The 23,681-nt window shown below is 54.8% G+C and overlaps 1 protein-coding gene across 4 annotated transcripts in view; it reads left to right on the top strand.

Annotated features, from left to right (window-relative positions):
• Positions 1–5,270, top strand: part of LOC102074923 (forkhead box protein O6) — a 42,491-nt gene extending 37,221 nt beyond the window's left edge. The window contains exons 2-3 of one of the 4 annotated variants that reach the window (XR_012583297.1): positions 297–4,023; positions 4,085–5,270. Coding sequence is in view for 1 of the 4 variants with exons in the window: in XM_074555421.1 (XP_074411522.1) it covers positions 297–1,715 (1,419 nt within the window). In the remaining 3 variants the exon portion in view is untranslated. Of the gene's footprint in view, positions 1–296 lie in introns of all 4 variants that reach the window. The other 3 variants (XR_012583299.1, XR_012583298.1, XM_074555421.1) reach the window with 3 other exon arrangements.
• Positions 5,271–23,681: the final 18,411 nt, after the last annotated feature.

The following is a 23,681-nucleotide window of genomic DNA, read 5'->3' as shown; positions in this document are numbered from 1 at the left end:
CCTCCTGCCAGGGAAGGAAGGTCCCATGGGTGCTCCCCTGACTGCTGTGGGTCCCTGGGACCTGCTATGGCAGGAATTGTGCCACAGACAGAGCTGGGAGTCCAGCAAAGGGGCTGTGACCCGTGGGATGTGGGAGGGACCTGCCAGCCGAGCTCTCCCAGCCCCAAACCCTCAGCTCTGAGGGATGGACCCCAAGTGTCCCACGGTGTCCCACAGTGCCCCGTGGGTGTCCCTTTCCTTCGGGGATGCCCTCCCTGCTGCTGACCCTGCCCCTGTCCTTGCTGTCCCCTTTGCAGAACTCCATCCGGCACAACCTGTCCCTGCACACGCGCTTCATCCGCGTGCAGAACGAGGGCACGGGCAAGAGCTCCTGGTGGATGCTGAACCCCGAGGGCGGCAAGACGGGCAAGACGCCGCGGCGGCGCGCCGTGTCCATGGACAACAACAGCAAGTTCCTGCGCATCAAGGGCAAGGCCAGCAAGAAGAAGCAGCTGCAGGTGACGCAGGAGCGTGGCGAGGACAGCCCGTCCTCCCAGCAGCCCAAGTGGTCGGAGAGCCCCGCGTCCCACGCCAGCGACGAATACGACGCCTGGGCGGACTTCAGGACGCGGGCCAGCTCCACGGCCAGCACGCTGAGCGGGCGCCTCTCGCCCATCATGGCCAACCACGAGCCGGACGAGCTGGAGGAGGACGATGGCACGCCCTCGTCGCCGCTGATGTACCCCAGCCCTTCCAGCACCATGTCTCCTTCTCTGAGCGCCCGCTGCTCCGTGGAGCTGCCCCGGCTGACCGACCTGACCGGCACCATCAGCCTGAACGAGAGCCTGGGGGAGAGCATGCTGGAGGACCTGCAGGACGGCTACAGCATGAGCCCCTCGCAGCAGCTCCCCCCGGCTGCCCTGCGGCAGAGGAGCTCCAGCTTCACCTTCAACTCCAAGTGCTCCAGCATGGGGGCCGCCTCCAACACCTACTGTGGGACCATCTACAGCCAGCCGGCCATGGGCCTCATGCGGCGCCTGCCCATGCAGACCATCCAGGAGAACAAGCAGGCCACCTTCTCGCCCGCCAGCTCCTACAGGAACGCCTCGCTGCAGGACCTGCTCTCCTCCATCTCCTACGCGCACAAGGAGAGCATGGTCCCGGGGGAGCTGCCCCCGCTGCCGCAGGCCAGCCCCATGGTGCCGGCCCGTGGCCACAGACACAACCCGCTGCTGTGCGGGGCTGGGGAGCAGGCCCTGTCCTCCTACCCGCCCCACCCGGGCTCTCTGATGAAGAGCAACGCCCTGTACCACCCGTCACCAGCCGGCCACCACCCTGCGGTCAGCACCAGTGCCTTAGCCAATCCTGTCAGCCTTATGAGCCTGCCCAGTGAGTCGTGCAGCATGACGGCCGTGCCGCACCACCACGGGCACCTGCATCCCTACGCCAATAGCCAAGGGGCACACATGAGCCTGCTGGATTCGCTGCAGGGCCCCTACCCGGGGGCCGTCCACCCTCCTGTGTTGGGCCAGGACAGGTTCCCAGCAGACCTGGACCTGGACATGTTCAACGGGAGCCTGGAGTGCGACGTGGAGTCCATCATCCTCAATGACTTTATGGACAGCGATGAGATGGATTTCAACTTCGACTCGGCGCTCCCGCCGCAGAACGGGCTCAACGTGCCCGCACTGCCCGGGGGCCCACAGCCCACGAACCAGAGCTGGGTGCCCGGGTGACCCTGCCCCTGCTCGGGCTCGCCACCGGGAAGACACCAGGGGAACATTGAAACTCACTGTTTTTTTTTCCTTTCTCTTCTGCCTTTGTTTGTTAAGATAGGCGAGAGCCATCGGTCTGAGCTTAAGGTCGAACACGAAACACAAACCGGAGGGTGAAATGTTGAGATGGGGGAGGACGCCCAGCCCCAGGTGTTCCAGGTCCTGCCAGCATCCTCTGGAGGACACAGGGCAGGTGGGTGGGAGAGGCTGCTGGAGCCAGGCAGATCCAGGGAGTAGCAGGAAGGGAAAGCCTTTCTAGACAGTCCCAGTGCCCCATGGTGCCAGTTGGGCTGGGGGACAGAGTGGTGATGGCTGGTGCTGTGGGACCCCTGGGAAAGAGCTCTTCTCTGAGCCACCTTGGGAAATGAGTCCTCTGGGCAGAAGTGTCAGGAGTGGGGACCCTGCCCCAGGGCAAGGGGGGGCTCGTGGCCCCTCAGTCCTGGTGGAGATGGGAGCTCTTCTGAGCCCACAGTCCCAGGCCAGCTCTGCTGGGTGTCCTGGTGGCTCCAGGCAGGGTTCCTGACTGAGCAGTGAGCAGGGGGTGGTGATGGTGTGCAGCCAGCAGCTCTGGAGCAGCACCTGGCAGCCCTTGGGGAGGCAGGGGGAGCTGCAGCCCCTGCTCAGAGCAGGCTGGGCACAGTCCAGGGGGGTCCTGCTGGCACTGAGGGACCCCTGGGCTGGCACTGAGGGACCCCTGGGTTGGAGGCTCAGGGGCAGCTCGCAGGGGAGGGGAGGGGGAAGTATTTATTTGATTTTATGCACTCTTTTGCCATTGAGTTTTTGCATTGAAAGGAAGAGAAGGTCGAGCTTAGGGAGAGGAGAGAGGCCGTGGGTGATGTGTCCCATCACGTGTCCCACAAGATGGCTCTTCTTGGCTTGGCTGGTGGCTGTGTCCTATCACATGGCTCATCATGGGGGTTATGGATGTTGGGGTGAAAGCTGGGGTCTGTGGGCCATCCTCCAGGAGGGGCTGTGTGTGTGAGAAGGGACAGATGTGGTGGCCCAGGCCTCTGGATGCAGTGTGGAGTCCATCCTGCTCCAAGCTGGAGTGACCCACATTGCTCAGGGAGGTGCCACAGGGGCTCCTGGGGGGTCAGTGCCACCATGGCTGTCCCAGTGTCTCACTGCCCACCCCTGGGGTGCCAGGAGCTGTCAGCAAGAGGGGTGCGCCCACCTGCCAGGGGCTGGGGCTCCATGGGGGTGAGGACCACGATTCACAGGTGATCCTGCTGTGCGTCAGGACCCCAAACTGACCCCACTCTGTGGGGCAGGAGAGGGCCAGGGATGCCCCAGCCATTCCACAGAGCTGCCAGGAGCAGCAGGGTTGGGAGGGGGTCAGGCTGGTGAGCACCTGGTCTGGAGAGGATGGAGGGGCTGGGAGCTGCTGCTGTGTCCTGTGGGGTCTCTGCTCAGCCATTCTGCTCCTGGGCACCACAGGCTCTCTGTGACCCCAGCCCTGAGTTTGCAGCGGGGTCAGAGCACAGAACCAGCACATTTCCCCAGCCCAGCTCTTCCTGCCCCAGAGCTGGGTCTCAGCCAGCCTCAGGGACAGTGTCAGGGCAGGGGACCCATTGGTGGCACCTCCTGCTCCTCTCCTGACCCACAAGGCTGTGACAGAGGAGCCCCGCGTGCCACTGCCACCTTCACCCAGGGCACACGGTAGGCACAGTCTCTAAAGACATCCTTACAAGTTAATTAATTATGTTTACATTATTTGATCATGTACAGAATTTAATATATTCTATTATATATAATCTTTCTTGAATGCTTTTTTAAAAAAGGATTATTTGGTCAGGATCATTACCGCATTCCTTTTATAAACACCACCTCTCCTTTCAGGCATCTTTCAAATCCTTGGAAACTGATTGCAAATGGCTCTTTAACCCCTGAACCCCCAGTTCAGCACGTGGTGTGAGGGACCCAGAGGCAGGAGCAAACTGGGGCCTCTGCACCCCAGGAAAGGGAGAAAGGGAAGGGTCCTGGCTCTTTCAGGCATCTCACCTCCAGGAAAGGGAGACAGGGATGGAGTCCTGGGTTCTCCAGGCGTCTGACCTCCAGGAAAGGGAGAAAGGGAAGGGTTCCTGGTTCTTCCAGGCATCTGCCCTCCAGGCACAGATCCAGCAGCACACCAGCATGCCGGGCAGCAGTGGGGCATTTGGAGATGGGATTCTCCCATGCTGGGGTCCCTGAGTCCCCTGCGGTGTCACAGACACTGGCTGGCCATCAGTGTGACGGGAGAGCCCCAGCAGCAGGAGGGAAGTGTCCCCTTGTCCCCAGAACAGGAGGGAAATGTCTCCTTGTCTCCAGCAGCAGGAGGGAAGTGTCCCCAGCACTGGAGGGAGGTGTCCCCTTAGGGCAATACAACATCCCCTTGTCCCCAGCACTGGAGGGAAGTGTCCTTTTGTCCCCAAACTGCAGGAGAGAATTGTCCCTGTGTCCCCAGCAGCAGGAGGGAGGTGTTCCCAGCACAGGAGGGAGGTGTCCCCTTGTCCCCAGAAGCAGGAGGGGAGTGTCTCCTTGTCCCCAACACAGGAGGGAGGTGTCCCTTTGTACCCAAAAGAGAAGGGAGGTGTCCCAGCACAGGAGAGAAGTGTCCCTGTGTCCCCAGAAGCAGGAGGGAAGTGTCCCCTTAGTGCAATACAGCATCCCCTTGTCCCCAGCACAGGAGGGAAATGTCTCCAGCACAGGAGGGAGGTGTCCCCGTGTCCCCAGCACAGAAGGGAGGTGTGCCCTGTCCCCAGCACTGGAGGGAGCTGTCCCCGTGCCCGCCGTGCCGCCCCGTGCCCCTGCCCCGCTGCGTGGGCACGGCCCCTGGCCAAGCTGTGTCGTGGTTCGTGACCGTGGGGTTGTCGTGTGTGCGGTGCAGTCGTGTTGGTAACGTCAGTCAGTCAGTCGTGTGTTCAGTGCCCTGCGGGGCGAGGGGCGGCAGGGCGGCTATGGGCACCCCCAGGGCAGCTATGGGCACCCCCGGGGGGGCTGCAGGGCTGGGTGGCACTGCTGGCCCTGCCACAAAGCACCAGGGCATGTCAGCTGTGGTGTGCAGGTGGGTGGTGGTGATGGATTGGGGGTGGCTGGCGTGGCTGTGCCCCCCCCATGACTGTCACTATGGGGAAGGGGACACCCTCCAGGGCTTTGTGTCACTGCCTGACACTCTGAGTTCCCTCTCTGCAATCAGCTACCCCACATCCCACCTCACTGATCTCCATCCTCTCCATCAACCATTCCCCTCTGGGACCAGGATCTCCCTCCCTGCTCCCACCCTGCCCTGCCTGCAGCCAGTGTGGGGGGACACCCAGGACCCCCCAGTTTGCTTCCCCTGGCGGCTTTGGGTCCGTTTCCCTCGTATTTATAACTGTACAGACTGGGGGGGAGGGTCTCATCTCTCACACACATTTATTGTAGGCAATGGTAACTTTCTTGGTTGTGCTATTAGAGTTTGTGTATGTGGCAATGTAAAGAACTGTGTATAGTGCATTGTACAGCATATTTTCATGAATAAAATTGTTTTAAATATTACACGGTGGGGCTGTTGCTGCTGTCAGTGCTTGTGTGTCTGGCTGAGAGGGAGAATGGTGCCCCCAAAGAAGCTGGGGAACATGGGAGAGTGACCAAGGGGGAGATGGGATTTTGGTGAAACTGAGCTTGCACCCAGAGCATGGGGGTGGTTGGGCTGTGGAGGTCATAGAACCACAGAATCATCATAGAAAAGGAGACTCAGGGGTGCCCTCATCACTCTCTGCATTACCATTCTGTGTTACATTTTAAACCCTAAAAACTCCTCTTTGGGCCCCTTCTGCCAAGCTGGCAGGGTCTGCTCTGAGCCTTAGGCCTGTCTGCAAGCAGAGGGGATTGTTTGATCCAAAGGGGATCACCTTCAGCTGGCCATGCCATTGTTTTCCAGTTGTTCAGTAACTGAGGGATCTCAAAGCTTGCTTTCATTTCAATCTCACTTATTGTCTTATAGTTTCCATATTGTCAAAATCTTTTGCCAGGCAATCATATATATAAGGCTTTCCTGTTTCATCTTCCCCACCAGCTCAGCCCAGCCCAGCCTCTGACCTCTCCTGCCCAACCTCTGGCACAAATCAGATCCCACCCTCACAGCAGGCTGCCAGCCGGGCTCCCATGGGGGCTGTGGGCTGCTGGTGACGTGGTGGCATTCAGAGATGGCTCTGGGAGAAGGTCAGAGCGTGCAGAGCAGGCACAGGCTGTCAGCCCTGCTGAGCCTCTGCACGGGGACAGCCAGGGATGCAGAAATGGGGTTCTGCCTGGTAGTGCCCAGCACGGGGGGGGGGGGGGGGGGGGGCTTCAGTGCAGGCAGGAGAACCAGGAAATCATCCTGGAGTGCTGTGTCCATTTCTGCCCCCTCAGTTTGGGAAGGACGTTGAGATGCTCAAGGGAATCCAGAGGGGACAACAAGGCTGGAGAGGGGCTGGGAACACAAACCCTGTGAGGAAGCCCTGAGGGAGCTGGGGGTGCTCAGCCTGGAGAAAAGGAGACTCAGGGGTGCCCTCATCACTCTCTGCAGCTCCTGAAAGGTGCCTGTGCTCAGCTGGGGCTGGGCTCTGTCTCCAGGCACTGACAGAACCAGAGCACACAGACTGGAGCTGCCCCAAGGGAAATACAGGCTGGATATTGGGAAAAGGATTTTTACAGAAAGGATGATAAAGTTCTGGAATGTTCTGCCCAGAATTCCCAGAATCACAGGGTTGAAAGAGACCTTCCAGACTATCGAGTCCAACCCAGCCCCAACACCTCAGCTCAACCCTGGCACCCAGTGCCACATCCAGGCTTTGTTAAACACACCCAGGGATGGTGATTCCACCACCTCCCTGGGCAGATCATTCCAGAACTTTATCATCCTTTCTGTAAAAATCCTTTTCCTGATATCCAACCTGTATTTCCCTTGGGGCAGCATGAGGCTGTGTGCTCTGGTTCTGTCAGTTGCTCCCTTTGGAGACAGCAGCCCCTGTGTGACCACCAATGCTCTCTGTGCTGCACCAGCTCCCTCTGCACCTCCCCTTGGCTCCATTAGCTCTGGGATGAGCCTGGGGGATGCAGCCCACAGGCACTGAGTTATCCCCCAGCTGCAGCCAGGCCCTGAGGGGATGATGCCTTGGGAAGGCTGCCCTAGAACAGAGACCAGACTGAGCTAAAGAATAAAGCAGGGATTTATTAAAAGGATCTCCTCAATGGATCCACCTTGGGCAGCACCAGAGCCCAGCCAGGGCTGCACTGAAGGTGAACCAAAGTGGTCACAAAATGAACCCAAGATGAACCAAAACGGTCCCAAAATGCACGACCGGGCACAGGGTCTCTCACTTTGATCAGTTCTGCTCCATTTGCACCTTGCAGTTCATTGTCCAATTCCAGCTTTGGCCCAGGCAGCCCCATCCTGCTTTTTTTTCTCTCTTCAGCCCACGGTGTTTGTGCTCTTGGGGCTGAGATTTGGATCATTTGTCCTTAGTGCCCAGCTGGAGCAGGAATTGTTTTGTCTCCCTGCTCTGTGCACAGAGCTCACCATCCCATAATGTGAAGCCCAGACCCACACACTAAAGCAGAATCTGAAAAACATAAAAACCAAAACCTGAGGCATCAGGGGCAGGAGCCAAGGCAGGGTGCAGCATCCCCCTCCCAGATGTCCCCACAGCTGCCCCTGGAGCATGAGGAAAGGGGACAGGCACAAAAGGGTGCAGACAAATCAGGAGCAAAGCCTTCAGGAGCATGTGTCTGTCATAAGATAGTCCCCAGCAGAAATCTTGGAAACCTTAGAAAGAGTTTTTGCTCAATGTTATTAATTAAGGCAAAAGAATCCCCATATGGAAAGAGAAACAGTCGAGTTATATTTTTGCTAAATACTTGGCACCATATGGTAACATACAGAGAATTGGCCACATAGGCAGCCTGCAATATATGTTACCATATGTTCATATGTACTTTAGAATTTCTTTGTTTTTGAAAAAGGGCATTGTCTTGTAGGGCAAAAATGAGCAGCCCACCCCAGGGAGGAGGAGAAACAGCACAAGCTGCTCGTGCTGAATGAAGCCCAAGGAACCAACCCAGCCACCTGGCCTGGGGCTGCCAGGAGGAGCCAAACCAGGGCAGGCAGAGCTGTTTGAGGCTGCTCCTCATCCTCCCTGGCACCCCTGGCATGGGCTGCAGGGTTGGCACAGTGAGAGCAGGCTGGGCAGGAGGGGCTGTGCCCAGGGAACCTTCAGTGCTCTGCAGGAAAAGGGAGAAAAGGGTCTGCAGGGGAAGTATGGAGACCTTGGGAAGTGCAGAGATCCTCCCTCCCCAGCCTGTGAGCACCTGGGTGTGCCAGGGATGAGCCAGGGGTGTGCCCAGCCCAGTGTTCTGCACACACAAGGGTCCTCGTCCCCAGGAAAAAGAGAGGGAAGGGTCTGCAGGGGAAGTGTGGAAACCTTGTGGAAGTGCAGAGATCTTTCATCCCCAGCCTGTGAGCACCAGGGTGAGCCAGGGGTGTGCCCAGCCCGGTGTCCCCACAGACAGGTGGCTCTGTGTGTGTGTGTGTGTGTGTGTGTGTGTGTGTGTGTGTGTGTGTGTTCTGCCCAGGTGTGGTTGATCCTGCCCTGCACTCCCCTTGGGTGATTTCAGAGGATTTCAGACCTCTCAGCTGCTCCTCCCATCCCCGAGGGCTTGGTGAGCTGCCAGCTCTGGAGGAGCTGACAGGGAGTGCAGCTCCAGCTGGAGCCCCTGGCACCAGGTGCTGGAGACTGGGTGGGCACAGGGGGCTCAGGGCTGTGCCCATCCCTGCTGAGCTCTCTCCGAGCTCATCCCCCACAACAATTGGACAGAGGGGCTCTCTGTGGCTCATTCCCTGCTCAGGAGGGTGGCAGGATGTCCCAGACAACAGGTCCTGACAAGCACAGTGCCAGGTGTGCCCAGGGGTGCACAGCCAGGTGCTGCCTCCCTCCAGGGCACTGGGGGCACCTGGGCAAAGGTGTCCCTGTGTTTGGCCCTGCTCAGGACAGCCCTAATCACTGAACAAGGGAATGGTCTGGGTTGGGAGGGGCCTTAAAGATCATTTGTTCCACCCCATCCACGGCAGGGACACCTCCCACTGTGCCAGGAGCTCCAGCTGGGCCTTGGGCACTGCCAGGGCTCCAGGGGCAGCCACAGCTGCTCTGGGCACCCTGGCACAGCCCAAACCTCTCTAACCAGGCCTTGCCAGGCTACAAAACCCCTGTGGGAAATGGCACTGGGGGCACCTGCAACCAGCCAGGAAATCATTCTTTCCTTTCCTTTCTCCATTTGCTGCAATGGGTTTTGGTGCTGGTTTCCATCCTTGGTTCAGGAATGTGAATGCCAGAGTGGTTTGGGTGGGAAGGGATCTTCAATGGCAGCTGATTGCAGCCCAGGGCCACCTGCCACTGTGCCAGGTGCTGCCAGCCCCAATGTCCAGCCTGGCCTTGGGCACTGCCAGGGCTCCAGGGGCAGCCACAGCTGAATCTCCCACCTAACCCTGCCCTCTGGCAGTGGGATGTGCTCCTTGTCTAAAGTCCCTTCTAAATGCCTTTTTCCCTCCTCATTTCCCCTCCGTCTGCCCTTCATCCTCCTCCAAGGGCAGCCTGGAGCTTTTCCTTCCCTGCCCTTGCCCAGCCCCAGCCCCAGCAGCAGCTCCTGGGGAATCCTGGATTTAATGCCAGCCCTAGGGCAGTGACTCTGGCTGCTGATTAAGCCCATGATTCTGTGAGATTCTTTGGGATTCTGTGGGATTCAGCTTTTCTGGGATGCAGCAGGAAGCTCTGCCAGGCTGGGACTGTGCCTGAGCACTGCAGGTGATGCCCTCCGAGCCCTCCTCCCCAAACCCATCAGCACCAAGCTGAACCTTCAAAAATCCTTCCCTGGCAGGACCTGTGGGGCCACAGCCAGGTGGGCGAGGCAGAGCTCTGTGCCAGCAGACACCTTGGCTCCTGTCACTGGTGTTTTCTTGGTGCCAGGGGACATGCCAGGCTGGGCTCTGCTGCAGACACACCTGGCAGGTGCTCAGCCTCTGCTGGGAACCCAGGAGCTCCTCTCCTGGATGTTCTTGGCTCTCCTGGACGTTCCTGGCTCTCCTGCCCTGTGCACTTGATGCCAAACACAGCCCTTGGTCCTGCAAGGTGAAGGCTGCAGGTCCTGGAAGGTGGGAATTGTGTGTGCCACCAGGAACAAGGGCTGCTCAGAGCTGAGGGGGTGACACCAGTGTCCCCATTGTCCAAGAGTTACCAGAGCTGGGACAATGTAGAAACTAAAAGCACAACTATAATTTTATATCCGGTTTAATTCCAAATGGGGGATTGTGTGTGATGTGGAGAGAGAAGGACAAATAATTTGTTTGAATGCAAAGAAATAATTTTGATTGTTTTAAATCCTTTTCTGTAAATGGTTTTCAAGTTTCAGCCTGTAAAGGGAATAATCCCACCAGCGTTCTCAGGGCTGTCCCCACTCCCCCTGTGTGGGTTTCTGCAGCCATGGGCAGGAGCAGGGATGGAGTCCCTCTGTCCATGGTCTGTGTGGGCTCTGGCATTGCTGCTGCAGCTCAGGGGGTGCTGTGGGAGCTCTGCCCAGCCCTGAGGCCCTTTCAAGGTTCTGACAGGCTTGGGAGTGTGCTGGGCCCCCAGCCCCGCTCTGCACCTGCAGGAGATGCCCCAGGTGCCAGGGTGGGTGTGAGCCCCATCCCCACGTGCTGCAGGATGAGCAGGGAGGTTCTCCTGCCCCACACCCACATGGGATGTGGTTTTTAGGGGATGAACTTTTCCCCTCTGATCTCCCAGAAAGAGGAGGGTGGGCTGTGCCTGGGGTGGGGTGTGGGGAGCACAGGGAGCCTGACCCTGAGCAAAGCAGCTCCAAACCCACAGCCCTGCCTTGATGTGGGTCCCTCTGGGTGGTCCCAGCCCCACCAGGGAGGTGGGAGGAGGAATGGGTGGGTGCCCACCTGCCCGAAGAGGAGAGACCCTTTGGAGGGGAAAACAGCCAAGTGCAGACACAGGCAGGGCTGAGCAGAGCTCCTGTGCCCCAGGAACTCCTCAGCACAGAGCACAGGCAGGGTGCCCACCCTGGTCCTGCAGGACCTCCAGGATGTCCAGGACATCCCATCCTGGCAGGACCTGCAGGACCTCCAACCCTGCCAGGGCAGGAGGACCTGCAGGACCACCTACCTTGGCAGGACCTACAGGATCTCCCACCCTGGCAGGACCTCCAGGACCTTCCACCCTGGTGTGGCAGCAGGACCTTCAAGACCTGCAGGAGCTCATACCCTGGGAGAACCTCCAGGACCTCTCTCCATGCCTGGGCAGCTGTGAGTGAGCTCTTTGTGTGAGGGCTGGGTGGCTGTGGCCGCCCACCCAGCCCATCCCAGTGCCCACCCAGCCCATCCCAGTGCCCACCCAACTCATCCCAATGCCCACCCAGCTCCCTCCCAGCCCACCCAGCCCATCCCAGTGCATCCCAGTGCTATCCTAGCCTTCCCCACTGCCCAGCCAGCCCATCCCAGCGCCCTCCCAGCTCCTTCCCAGCTCCTTCCCAATGCCCTCCCAGCCCACCCCCGTGCCCTCCCAGCCCACCCAGCTCATCCCAGTGCCCACCCAGTTCCTTCCCAGCTCTCGCAGCTCCTTCCCAGTGCCCTCCCAGCCTTCCCTACTGCCCAGCCAGCCCATCCAGCTCATCCCAATGCCCTCCTAGTGCCCTCTTAACCTTCCTCACCACCCACCCAGCCCACCCCAGCTCCCTCCAAGCCCACCCAGCCCACCCCAGCTCCCTCCCAGCCCATCCCAGCGCCCTCTCAGCCTTCCCCACCACCCAGCCAGCCCACCCAGTCTTCCCCAGCTCCCTCCCAGCCCATCCCAGTGTCCTCCCAATGCCCTCCCAGCGCCCTCCTAGTCTTCCCCACCACCCAGCCATCCCTTCCATCCCTCCCCGGCCTTCCCCACCACCCACCCAGCCCTCTCCACCTCCCTCCCAGCCCTCTCCAGCTCTCCCAGCCCACCCCAGGTCCCTCCCAGCCCACCCAGCCCTCGGCAGCCAGCCGGACTCCACACGAGCACAGGCAGCCTTTGCTTCCAGCCCCACTTCTGAGCTCCCCCTCGGCTTTGGAGCAGCTTCATTAAAAGGAAACACAAACCAGAAGCAGAAGGAAGCACTTTTAAGTTGCTGGCAGCTTTGCCTGTCTGTGAGTTATGAGGTCTTGCTTTATTCATGGGGCAGGAAAAAAATGCTTATCTCCTCGAGTCCATTATGTTTCATTTGGAGCCCGGGCGCAGTCGGTGCTTTGGCAGAAATATCCCAGTGCCCTGCTCACCCTCCCCAAACTTTATCTCCCTATTTCATTACTGGGAGTTGCACTCGCCCCAGTTTATCAGTGGTGATGGAGTGGATTGCTGACTTCTCTGCTGTCCTAGCAAAAATGAGGATGGAGACATTCTGCTCCAGGTTCCTGCTATTTTCAGAGACCTTGGCTGCATGATTTATTCATAAAAAAGCCATTATTTATGCCAAAGAAAGAAGACAGAATGGGTTAGCTTTTTAAGTGCTTATAATGCATTATATGGTACCTTAGCCTGCCAGACATCATTTATAATTGTAGAATCCCTTAACCTCCTTTTTCTGTTTTCCCTACCCTTCACATCAGTGCAGAGGGTGATAGCAAACTCGGTAATTAGCAGAAGTTGACAGATGTGGCAAGGAGAGGTAAGGTGAAATATCATTGAAGGAGACGTTTCTCCAGCACCTCCAGTGAAGGAAGACCCTCCCTCCTCCTCCCAGCCTTGATCTGCCAGCACAGGCAGAGCTGGGATTAGCTCATGGGGCTGACTCTGGGCTCCAGCCAAGCTGCTGACCTGGCCTTGGTCTTTTCTGGTGGCCTGCAGATCTCCCAACTGGCTGCTGTCCTGGGGAGCCCATCCCTGCTGTCCATAGGAACCCATCCCTACTCTCCTGTGCTCATCCCTGCTGTCCTGAGGAGCTCATCTCCGCTGTCATTGAGAGGAGCCCATCCTCGCTGTCCTGGGGAATCCATCCCTGTTCTCCTGATGAACCCATCCCTGCTCTCACTGCAGAGGAGCCCATCCCTGTCCTGTGCTCATCCCTGCTGTCCTGATGAACCCATGCCTGCTGTCCTGGGGAACCCATCCTGGCTCTCACTGAGAGGAACCCATCCCTGTTCTCCTGATGAACCCATCCCTGCTGTCCTGTGCCCATCACTGCTCTCCTGATGAACCCATCTCTGCTCACACTGCAGAGCCCATCCCTCATGTGCTCAGGAGCCCATCCCTGGTGTCCTGGTGAACCCATCCCTGCTGTCCATAGGAACCCATCCTTGGTGTCCTGAGGAGCCCATCCCTGCTCACCTGCGGATCCCATCTCTGCTCTCCTTGGGATTCCATCCCTGCTGTCCATAGGAACCCATCCCTGTTCTCCTAATGATCCCATCCCTGCTGTCCTGTGCCCATCCCTGTTCTCCTGATGAACCCATCTCTGCTCACACTGCAGAGCCCATCCCTGATGTGCTCAGGAACCCATCTCTGCTGTCCTGAGGAGCTCATCCCCGCTCTCATTGAGAGGAACCCATCCCTGCTCTCCTAAGGATCCCATCCCTGCTGTCCTGTGCCCATTCCTGCTCTCCTGATGAACTCATCCCTGCTCTCACTGCAGAGGACCTTTGTGTTCCTTCTGCTGCCACAGGAGCTCCTGCCCTGGCCATCAGGGGAGGGACCTGCTGTTCCACAGCCCTTGGGAGATCCCTGCTCCCCTCACTCAGATCCCAAGCTCCCCTCACTCAGATCCCAAGCTCCCCTTCCTAAGCTTTATAATGAGAACAAATCCCAGGACAGCATCAGCCAAAAAACCAATGCCCCAAACCTGCAGATGCTGAACTGAAGAGCAGAGGGACTGTGGGCTGAGGCTGGCACAGCTGAGGGCTGCAGCAGCAGCTGCACCATCATAAGGCCAAACCATTTGTCACCAAGCAAGGCTGTGTTTGTCACTCTGGGGGCTGTGCTGTGCTGCTCCAGGTGAGAGCAGGTCCCACCTGAGCTCAGCTGGGCAGGCCAGGACAGCCAAAATTCTCCTTGTTCCTCATTCCTGCCACCAATCCCAGCACAAGGTGGGAAATGCCTCCAGAGACCATCCCCTCCTGCAAACAGGGCTCTGAGGGGACCTCGGGCACCTCACAGAGTCATCAGGGGTGGAAAAGCCCTCCAAGATCATCAGTCCAAGCATTAAGCACTTTGCAGGGCCTGCTGCTGTCACTCTGTGTCCTCTCATCACTGCTAAGGGTGAAAGCAGTGGGGAAGGGATTTATATCCCAGAGAAGAGCTCAGCATTCCCAGTATAACCCATTCTGCAGTGGGGAAGGGATTTATATCCCAGAGGAGAGCTCAGCATTCCCAGTATAACCCATTCTGCAGTGGGGAAGGGATTTATATCCCAGAGGAGAGCTCAGCATTCCCAGTATAACCCATTCTGCAGAGGGTGTGGTGATTTTAAATGCAATATGATTTTAAAAGCAAATTTAAGTCCCAGCTGTCAAATCTGAGCATTTGGGACAGGCTGGAATAGCTTCCCTGTGTCCAGATTTAATGGATGCAGGGAGGGAAGGGGTTGGTTTTCCATGGGAGCCCAGTGAGTGCAATATGATTGCCACAGAGTCACAGCCCCCCACAAACTCACCCCAAATTTGGGGGGATTTTTGCTGTGCTGTTCCCACCTGGAATGAGACACCCACGCTCAGAACTCTGAGACAAACCACAAGAAAAACAATTAGTGATGGAGGTGAGAGGCAGCCTTCCCCTCCAGGCTGGATTCAAGTAGGAGAAAATCCCCATTAAAAGGCAGTGCCATTTCCAAGCTTCTCGAGTTCAAAAGCAAGAGACAGAAATCTCAGCTCTGATTCTGCTTTTTAAGCCTAAGATAAATAAAAATGTAAGAGACGGGAAATAATGTAATGTAATCATCAAGGAGAAGAGAAACCAAAGGCTCGGCTCTCACACGCACATCCAAATATAAACACACACGCAGAACACATTTTAAAACCAATTAAAATCCCTTTGCAGAGAAAGCTCTTTCACCCACTCTCTGGGATACAGGCTATCTGCTTCCTTGGCGCGCTGGATATGAATAATTAAAAGCTAAACATATGTTAAAAAATGCAAACAGTACATGATCCTGGAAACTTCCTCTCCTTATTATTATTTCCACAAGAAAAGCTGTTAAATGGTTATAAAACTCGTGAAAATGCGCCAACCTTGGCGTCTCATGTGATTCCCTGCTATGGCTAGGAAGGAGTTAAAACCATTTGGCAGAGACTAACCCATTAGGCCTAATAATTATGAAATTATAGAGGTACTCAGGTGACTGTTAATTTCACACATACTGTTCAGCTCGGTGGCTAATGAGAGCCTGAAGAACTCAAGTGCCTCATCTTTCTTGTTGAATGGTGACCTGCAATTAATGAGCTTCTGCAAGAAAAGGCAGCATTTTGCACTTGGGGCTAATAAGATGGCTTTTGTGCAGCAGCATTGTGATACCAGGAGCTTTCGAATGAAGATTAAGAACTTTTCTCCTTATTTATTTATGAGCTCTACGCAGTCCAAGAGACCACACATGCAGAGAAGCGGCCCTGGTGTGAGTCTTGGAAGAAACTTAAGAGCACACTCGCTCCGAGGCAATGGCAAAAATCCTCCTTCCTCTGCACTGGGTAGTAATGAGAGGGAATTGCAGCCCCCCAGCCCTGTGAGTGTTCAAGGGCAGGCTGGATGAAAGAGCCTGGGATGGTGGAAGGTGTCCCTGCCTGTGCAAGGGGGGTGGGATGAGCTTTAACCTTCCAGCCCAAACCTTTCTGGGATTTCAGGATTCTCTGAGCGGGGTTTTAACCCTCCAATCTAAACCATTCTGGGATCCAGGATTCTCTGGGATGAACTTTAACCCTCCAGCCCAAACCATTTGGGGTTTCCAGGGTTCTCTGATCTGGGCTTTAACCTTCCATCCCAAACCTTCTGGGATTCCAGAATTCTCTGAAATGAGATTCAACTTCCAACACAAACCTTTTTGGGATTCCAGGATTGTCTGGGATGAGCTTTAACTTCCAACCCAAATCTTTCTGGGATCCAGGATTCTCTAAGCTGAGCTTTAATTGTCCAACACAAACCATTCTGGGATTCAGGATTCTCTGGGATGAGCTTAATCCCTCCAATCCAAACCATTCTGAGGAAAGGTCCTCAGAAAGGACATACCCCTTTAACTAAGACCCTACTGGAAATGTGCCTGAACACCAAGGGTCACTATGATAAAGTGAACATGGAGATATAGCAGCCTTCTCATTTCCTAGTACTCATTTCCTTCTGGGATGCAGGATTCTCTGAGTTGGGCTTTAACCCTCCAGCCCAAACCTGTCTGGGATTCCAGGGTTCTCTGAGCTGGGCTTTAACTCTCCAGTCCAAACAACTCTGGGATCCAGGATTCTCTGGGATGAGCTTTAATTGTCCAACCCAAACCTTTCTGGGATCCAGGATTCTCTGAGCTGAGCTTTAACCCTCCAATCCAAACCATTCAGGGATCCAGGATCCTCTGAGCTAACTGCAGGGTGATCACCTGTGGTAGGAGGATGAGGGTCTGGAAGAAGAAACAGCCCCAGCCCCCTTTTCCATCATGGGATCCCACAGAGACCCCAAAATCAGCTCCTTATGGGACCGAGCACAGCTCCTGCCTTCATGACAATTTCCTGAAATCAATCCCAGAGGTTTCCAGAGGTGCCAGAGCATTTTCTGGCTGTTTGCAGAGCTGCATCAGTGCTGTGAAAAGTGCCTCAGGAAGCCCCAGGGCTGCAGCTGCTGGGCAGCAGAGCCAGAGCCCAGGCAGAGCTGCCCAGCCCAAACAGAATCACAGAATCCCTAAGGCTGGAACAGCCTCTGAGACCATCGAGTCCAGCCTGTGACCATTCCCCACCTTGTCACCACATCCAGTTATTTCTTCTCCAGGGATGGTGATCGAGGTCCCTTCCAAAGTCTGACCACCCTTTCAGTCAAGAAATTCTGCTTAATATCCACCCCTGGCCCAGCCTGAGGCTGTTCCCTCTCCTGGCAGGAGCTGTGCAGAGCCACAAGGTCCCCTCTGAGCCTCCTTTTCTCCAGGCTGAGCCCCTTCCCAGCTCCCAAACCCAATCTGGCTGCAGCTCACCGAGCACAGACATTTGTCAGAATCCAGGCCATCCCTGCCTTTGCTCTGCACAGTTATTCTTGGTGGCAGCATTATCATAATCATTGTTATTAACACCAATTTTATCTTGGAATGCCTGCTTGCAGTGACATTTGCTCCGTGCTCACACACAGAGCACTGACCCCCCTGGAGATGAAGCCAACCAGCCCCTGAGGGTGTTCCCAGCCTCACCTGGGTCAGAGCAGCTCAGAAATGCCTCCTCCCACAGCTCTGGCTGTTCCCCCTCCTCCAGGTGCCCCTCTGGCTCTTGCTCCAAGCTCAGGCATTCACAGAGAGAGGAGAAGGGGACCAGTTGTGGAGCAGGGATCCAGGGGCTGTTTCCATGCTCCTTTTCCATGGCTGGGGAGCCCATCCGGAGCAGGTCTGGCTCTGGTTTGTGCTCCTGCAGTTCCCCATCACTAAAACGTCCCCAACATCAAGGAGACTCCAGCTGATCTGCCAAGAGTTTCCCACACAGAAATTTGGTGGAGATTTCTGGGCACCCCAGCAAGGTCTGTCCCCTCTTGCCAGGTGGGTCCTGGTTCTCCATGGGCTCATTCTTGCACTGCTTTTCCAGAGTGAGGCAAAGGTGGTGGATCCCAAGTGTCTCACAGAATTCAGAGAGTTCACAGAATCACTGGGTTGGAAGAGACCTCAAAGATCATCGAGTCCAACCCAGCCCCAACACCTCAACTCAACCCTGGCACCCAGTGCCACATCCAGGCTTTGTTAAACACACCCAGGGATGGTGACTCCACCACCTCCCCAGGCAGCCATTCCAGAACTTTATCATCCTTTCTGTAAAAATCCTTTTCCTGCTATCCAACCTGTATTTCCCTTGGTGCAGCTCCAGTCTGTGTGCTCTGGTTCTGTCAGTGCCTGGAGACAGAGCCCAGCCCCAGCTGAGCACAGGCACCTTTCAGGAGCTGCAGAGAGTGATGAGGGCAGCCCTGAGTCTCCTTTTCTCCAGGCTGAGCACCCCCAGCACCCTCAGGGCTTCCTCACAGGGTTTGTGTTCCCCTCTCCAGCCTTGTTGTCCCCTCTGGATGGCCTCAAACATCTCAAAATCCTTCCCAAACTGAGGGGTCAGAACTGGGCACAGCAGTCAGGGTTTGCCCTCCCCAGTGCAGGGGCAGAATGACGTCCCTGCTCCTGCTGGCCGTTCCATTCCTGTTCCAGGCAGTCTCCCAGTCCTTGACAATGCACAAAAGAAGTTTGGGTTGGAAGGGACCTTAAAGATCACTGACAGAAGTTGTTGACTCTGCTCCAGCACATCCAGACTCCTTTGAAACCACGGAGTGCAGCTGTGCTTTCCTTGGCCCCGGTTTATCTCCAAGGCTGCAAACAGAGCACTCAGGTCCTGGCAGGTCCTGGCAGGTGCCTCCTCACTGTAATACTCTGCATTATTTCTACAGTTTATCCTGTAAGGCCTTGAGACAGGAACAAACCTTTGCCCATGGCACAGGAGAGCCCACTGTTGAAAATTGCAATGCAAGATGTTTTCCATTACCATCTGTATGGCAGATTACCTTTGTCAAGTGGGCAGTTTGCCTTATCTCTCTCTCTGAGTGACCACAATCACTCCTTCCTCGGCAGGGGACACCTGCTGATAACAGCTATTGAATGTCCCTGCATGGCTGATAAGAACTACAGCATCCCATTGGGAGATGTGAGCCCAGAGGGAGGAGCCAAGCATTCCTACCTGGATAGAATCTGGAGATTCTGGAACACCAGCACGGCTTCTGCACTGGATTGCCCAGAGGAACAGCAGCTGCCTCTGCCCCTGGATCTTCAGAGGCAGAGACTGCACCTTTCTCCAGGATCCCTGCTCCAGCAGAACCAGCCCTGACACTGCAGGAGGGCTGAGCCACAATTCCAATGGGACTGCTGCCAACAGCCTGACCCACAGGGTGTCAGCTTGGGTGCTGACTCTGGCACTGTTGTTCTAGTGTACTGCCTTGTTTATTTTATCCTTTTATTTTTTTTCCTTTCCCTATTAAAGAACTGTTATTTCCTGCTCCCATATTTTTTGCCTGAGAGCCCCTTAATTTAAAATCCATAGCAATTCAGAGGGCTGGGGAGGGTTTTACATTCTCCATTTCAGGGGAGGCTCCTGCCTTCCTTAGCAGACTCCTGTCTTTCCAAACCAAGACACAAACCATGGAGCCCCACCCTGGCCAGGGATGGTCACCCAGAAGCACCTGCAGGCAAAGCCAGGCCTTGTCTCTGCAGAAAGCAGGTGCAGGTAATGGAATCATAGAGCAGTGACCTTAAAGATCATTTAACTCCAGCCCCTGCCATGGGCAGGGCTGTCCCTCACTAGCTCAGGATCTTCCCTGTCCCTGCAGAATTTTTTTCCCCCATGAGCCCTGGCCCGTGTCAATCACTATTGAATTGAGCATGGGTGAACAAAGCACACAGAGATTCCAAGGCCTTCAGAAGGCAAATGCAATTTTACTAAAAACCACACATTTTTATAGACAGCTATGATACAGGTGGGTCTGAGAGATGTCCCATCTCTCCCACACTCCTGGGGTGCCCCATCCTGTCCCCTCCCCTCCCTTGGGGACCTGCAGGGTGACTGCTGCCAGCTGCCAGAGACAGACAAGTGTCACACAGGGGGAGGCTGTGGCAGCTGTCAGGAGCTGGCACTGCCGTTCCTCAGGTGCCCTTTGGTTGTTTTGCCTTCTCCTCTCCCAGTCAATCATGTGCAAGAACCCTGGGCCGGATGCAGCAGGGATGGATGTGACAGGGGGGTGACAGGGGGTGACAGCTGCCACCCTGCCAGGCTGGGCTGAGCAGGGGGGCAAGGGAGGGCTGGGACAGGGTCTGAGCCCTCTGCAAAGGAGCTGGGGCACCAGGGGCTCCTCCTAGAACCATAAATTGGTAAAAACCATAAACTGGTTAAACCATAAAGCGGTTAAAACCCTAAACTGGTTAAAATCCTAAACTGGTAAAAAACCTAAACTGGTTAAAACCATCAACTGGTCAAAACCCTTAACTGGTAAAGACCCTAAACTGGTTAAAACCCTAAACTGGTTGAAATCATAAACCGGTTAAAACCCTACACTGGTTAAAACCATAAAGCGGTTAAAACCCTAAACTGGCTAAAACCCTAAACTGGTTAAAACCCTAAACTGGCTAAAAACCTAAACTGGTTAAAACCATAAAGTAGTTCAAAGCCTAAACTGGTTAAAACCCTAAACCAGTTAAAATCAGAAGCCATGGCTGTCCTCTGCCTCAGTTTCCCCATCCACCTGATGTGAGCTATCCCAAGGGAATGGAGAGAGGAGAGACCTTTCCCTGTGAAGTCCTTGCAGCAGGCAGAGCTGAAGGGTTCATTTTTGTGTAATTTTTGTGCATTTTTGCATCATTTTTGCATCATTTTTGTGTTGTTTTTGTGCGTTTCTGTGTCATTTTTGCACATTTTTGTGTAGCCAAGGAACACTGAAAAAACAGAGGTGAGACGGGGAGGTCCCTCAGCTGCACAGAGCCCTGCAGGGCAGCAGAGTTACTGCTCCAGGGCAAGGGCAGACCCCTGGGGCAGGGCCATGTGGGGTGGTGTTGTTATAGGACACGAAAAAAAAATGATGTGAACACACAACTCTCTAAGGTAAAAAAAAAGAGTTTTTAATTTCTGACTTTTATAGTTTTTTTATAGTTCATTTGTAGATTTCTAAAAGTGACAGTAGATTGGAGGATGATAGTGCTGCCTTTCTGATGACACTGGACAAACCAACAGTTTGTCAAAAGAATGCAAACCAATAAGTGATTTACATAAAATACGTAAAAAAAAAAGTTCATTACAAGAATCTAAACATCAGAAGGCTTAAAAAATTTTGAAAAAACAGGGAGACAGGGTGGAGGGAGCCCCGAGGGGAGCCCCTGTCAGTGAGGGCAGGACAAAGCAGAGACTGCAGTGCCTGGGCTGCCTGGTCCTCAGAGGGAAGCTGAGAAGTGTTTTGATTGCAGTGTGTAAGTGCCTTCACGGGGATAAAATCCTGTTGGGGTCTTTAGCTGCTCAGAGTGACCCCAAGATGTGTTAAAGTCTCTTTTCCCAGCCCAGCGCTCAAAGAAGGAGCCAGGGCTCTTCATTTCTCGGTCTCAAGGTTGTTTATTGTATCTTATCTATGAAATTCTTTCTCCTGCCCTGCCCAGGTCCATCCAGCAGGACAGTTCCAGGCACTCTGCCTGCCCCCAGGGCAGTGTTATGTCTTTATACTAAAAACTACCTGTACAATATTTACAATAACTTTCCAATATCTATCACCTATGTTGGGCAGTGAGCTTCTACTCTAAACCAATCCAAAAGTGCCACCATCACAGCAGAAGATGGAGGCCAAGAAGAAGAAGAAGAAGGAGAAAGGCTGGACATGCTCAGATTTCTCCATCTTGCCTCCTGAACCTCCATGCCAAAAACCCCAAAATCTACTTTTCCACCCCGTGATAAATTCACTATCATTCTACTTAAACTGTTGTGGCTTGCTGATCTTCATCTAAGGTTGGTAATTATGACTCCATGGGTCATAATCAAACCCACAGGTGTTTTGGGCTCTGTGCCAGGGTCTCTGAGACCCCAGGCAGGGGTCCTGGCCATCCTGGACAGCCAGAGGGATATCCTGGGTTCCCACAAAATCCCAGGTACTAAAGGGCCCTTTAGTCTGGCTGGGCAGGGCAGAGCAAGGAGCATCAGCTGGGGCAGATCCACAGGAGATGGGTTGAGAAATGAGAGAAATGAGGGAAATGAGGCCCAGGGTTTGTGGAGGCAGAGAGAGGGGAGTGAGCAGCCAGGGATGGCTCAGAGCAGGGCTGGAACCCTGGCAGAGCCAGCCTGAATCAGGAGGTGCACATGGGCTGCACGGGGGACACACCCTGCACAGGTGTGCTGGGGCCCCATGACACCCATGGGGAAACTGAGGCACGGAGGGGCAGATGTGGAAAATCAACTTGCATGGGCTGGGAGGGCCGGGAGTGTGCACACAGGGATCAGGTGTCTGTGCTCAGGTGTGTCCCCTGGCAGCCCCCTGCTGACACCAGTGCCACCTGGGGCAACCCAGGGTAGCCCACCTGGCCGCCATCTGTCACGCCAGAAGGGCACAGGTTTCCTGCAGCTCCTGTGTCACATCTGCCAGCCCCGTGTGCAGGGGAAGATGAAACAGGAGAGCCTTATAAATGTGATTGACTGGAAAAAGATTTTGAGAATATGGAAACTATAAGACAATAAGTGAGACTGAAATGAAAGCAAGCTTTGAGATCCCTCAGTTACTGAACAACTGGAAAACAATGGCATGGCCAGCTGAAGGTGATCCCCTTTGGATCAAACAATCCCCTCTGCTTGCAGACAGGCCCAAGGCTCAAAGCAGACCCTGCCAGCTTGGCAGAAGGGGCCCAAAGAGGAGTTTTTAAGGTTTAAAATGTAACCCAGTGTGGTAATGAAATGATTCTTACAGTAAATATAGTATATATCTATATCTATATATCTATATATATAAGTAATATAATATAATATAATATAATATAATAGTAATATATCATATAATATCACATATAAAAATAATATATATAAGTAATATAATTATATATATATAAGTAACTAGTTCTTATAGTTTGTAATAGTCATATACATATAGTATGTAAATGCTATGTACTAATTTTATAGTATGTAAATACTGTAGGATTTGTATCTTGTACTAGATTGGTTAGTGAGAATGAGAATATTCAGCACAGAAGATTTATGGTATTGTAAGGGGAACTTTGCACTTTTCCTTCTTACTTTTATTCTTTGCTCTCTCTCATCCTCTTTACCACACTCTTGCCTTCTCTCTCTTTACCACTTTCTTTACATCTTTTCCCCTTTTGCTTTTATTCTTTGCTCTCTCTCTCTCTCTCTCTTTGAGGCTCCTCTTTGGGCCTGCTCTGAGCTGTGGCTGGCAGCTCCCAGCAGGGCCCTGCTCCCAGGCCCTTTGCAATAAACCACAAGTTCCCAGCTCTGGCTGCAGAGATCTCTGCTCTCTGTCCATCCCCACCATCCTACCCCCATCTCTCACACACCTGTGGACATGGCTCAGCTCCCCCTGAGCTTCTTGGATTTCACCGAGGGCCTGGGCTCCAGCCCTCCCCTGCAGAGCCCACTTTTGGCACAGCAATTATTGTGCTCAGACTCTCAGATGAGAGAGGCCCTGTTTCATGTGGCTCTCCCCAGGCACTTCATTACAGCAGCCCGACATGAGGAGAGCTCTGATGCCAGGCCCCTGGCAGGCTCCCTCCTGCCTCTGGGAGCTGGTGCTGCACGTGTGGCCGCTTCCCCTGGCGGCACAGATGTTCAGGCAGGACATCTGATACAGCAGGATTAGCTCAGTGGGTAATGAGCTGCCTAAATACTCAGGTAGCCCTGGCTCCTGGCAGGTGCTCTGAGCCCTGCAGGGTCCCCGTGGGTCAGGCGCTGCTGTGAAATGGGCTTGGTGGGGTGGAAATCATCATAAAATCATCATAGAGGTGTGGGATGGTTTGGGTCAGAAGGAATCTTACTGATCACCCCATTCTACCCCTGCCGTGGCAGGGACACCTTCCATTGTCCCAGGCTGCTCCAAGCCCTGTCCAACCTGGCCTGGAACATTCCCAGGGATGGGACATGTGTGGGACCTGGCTGTCTCTGTCCTCTCTCAAGGCAAAGGCAGGAGCCACTGCTGCTGAGGCTCTGTTGGCTTTAGGGCACAGAGCCAGGTGTGGGAATCA

The sequence above is a fragment of the Zonotrichia albicollis genome, chromosome 20 (assembly GCF_047830755.1).
Source record: "Zonotrichia albicollis isolate bZonAlb1 chromosome 20, bZonAlb1.hap1, whole genome shotgun sequence".
Classification (NCBI taxonomy): Eukaryota; Metazoa; Chordata; class Aves; order Passeriformes; family Passerellidae; genus Zonotrichia; species Zonotrichia albicollis.
Note: the sequence above shows the minus strand (reverse complement) of the source record. Positions and strands in the feature narration are given on the sequence as shown.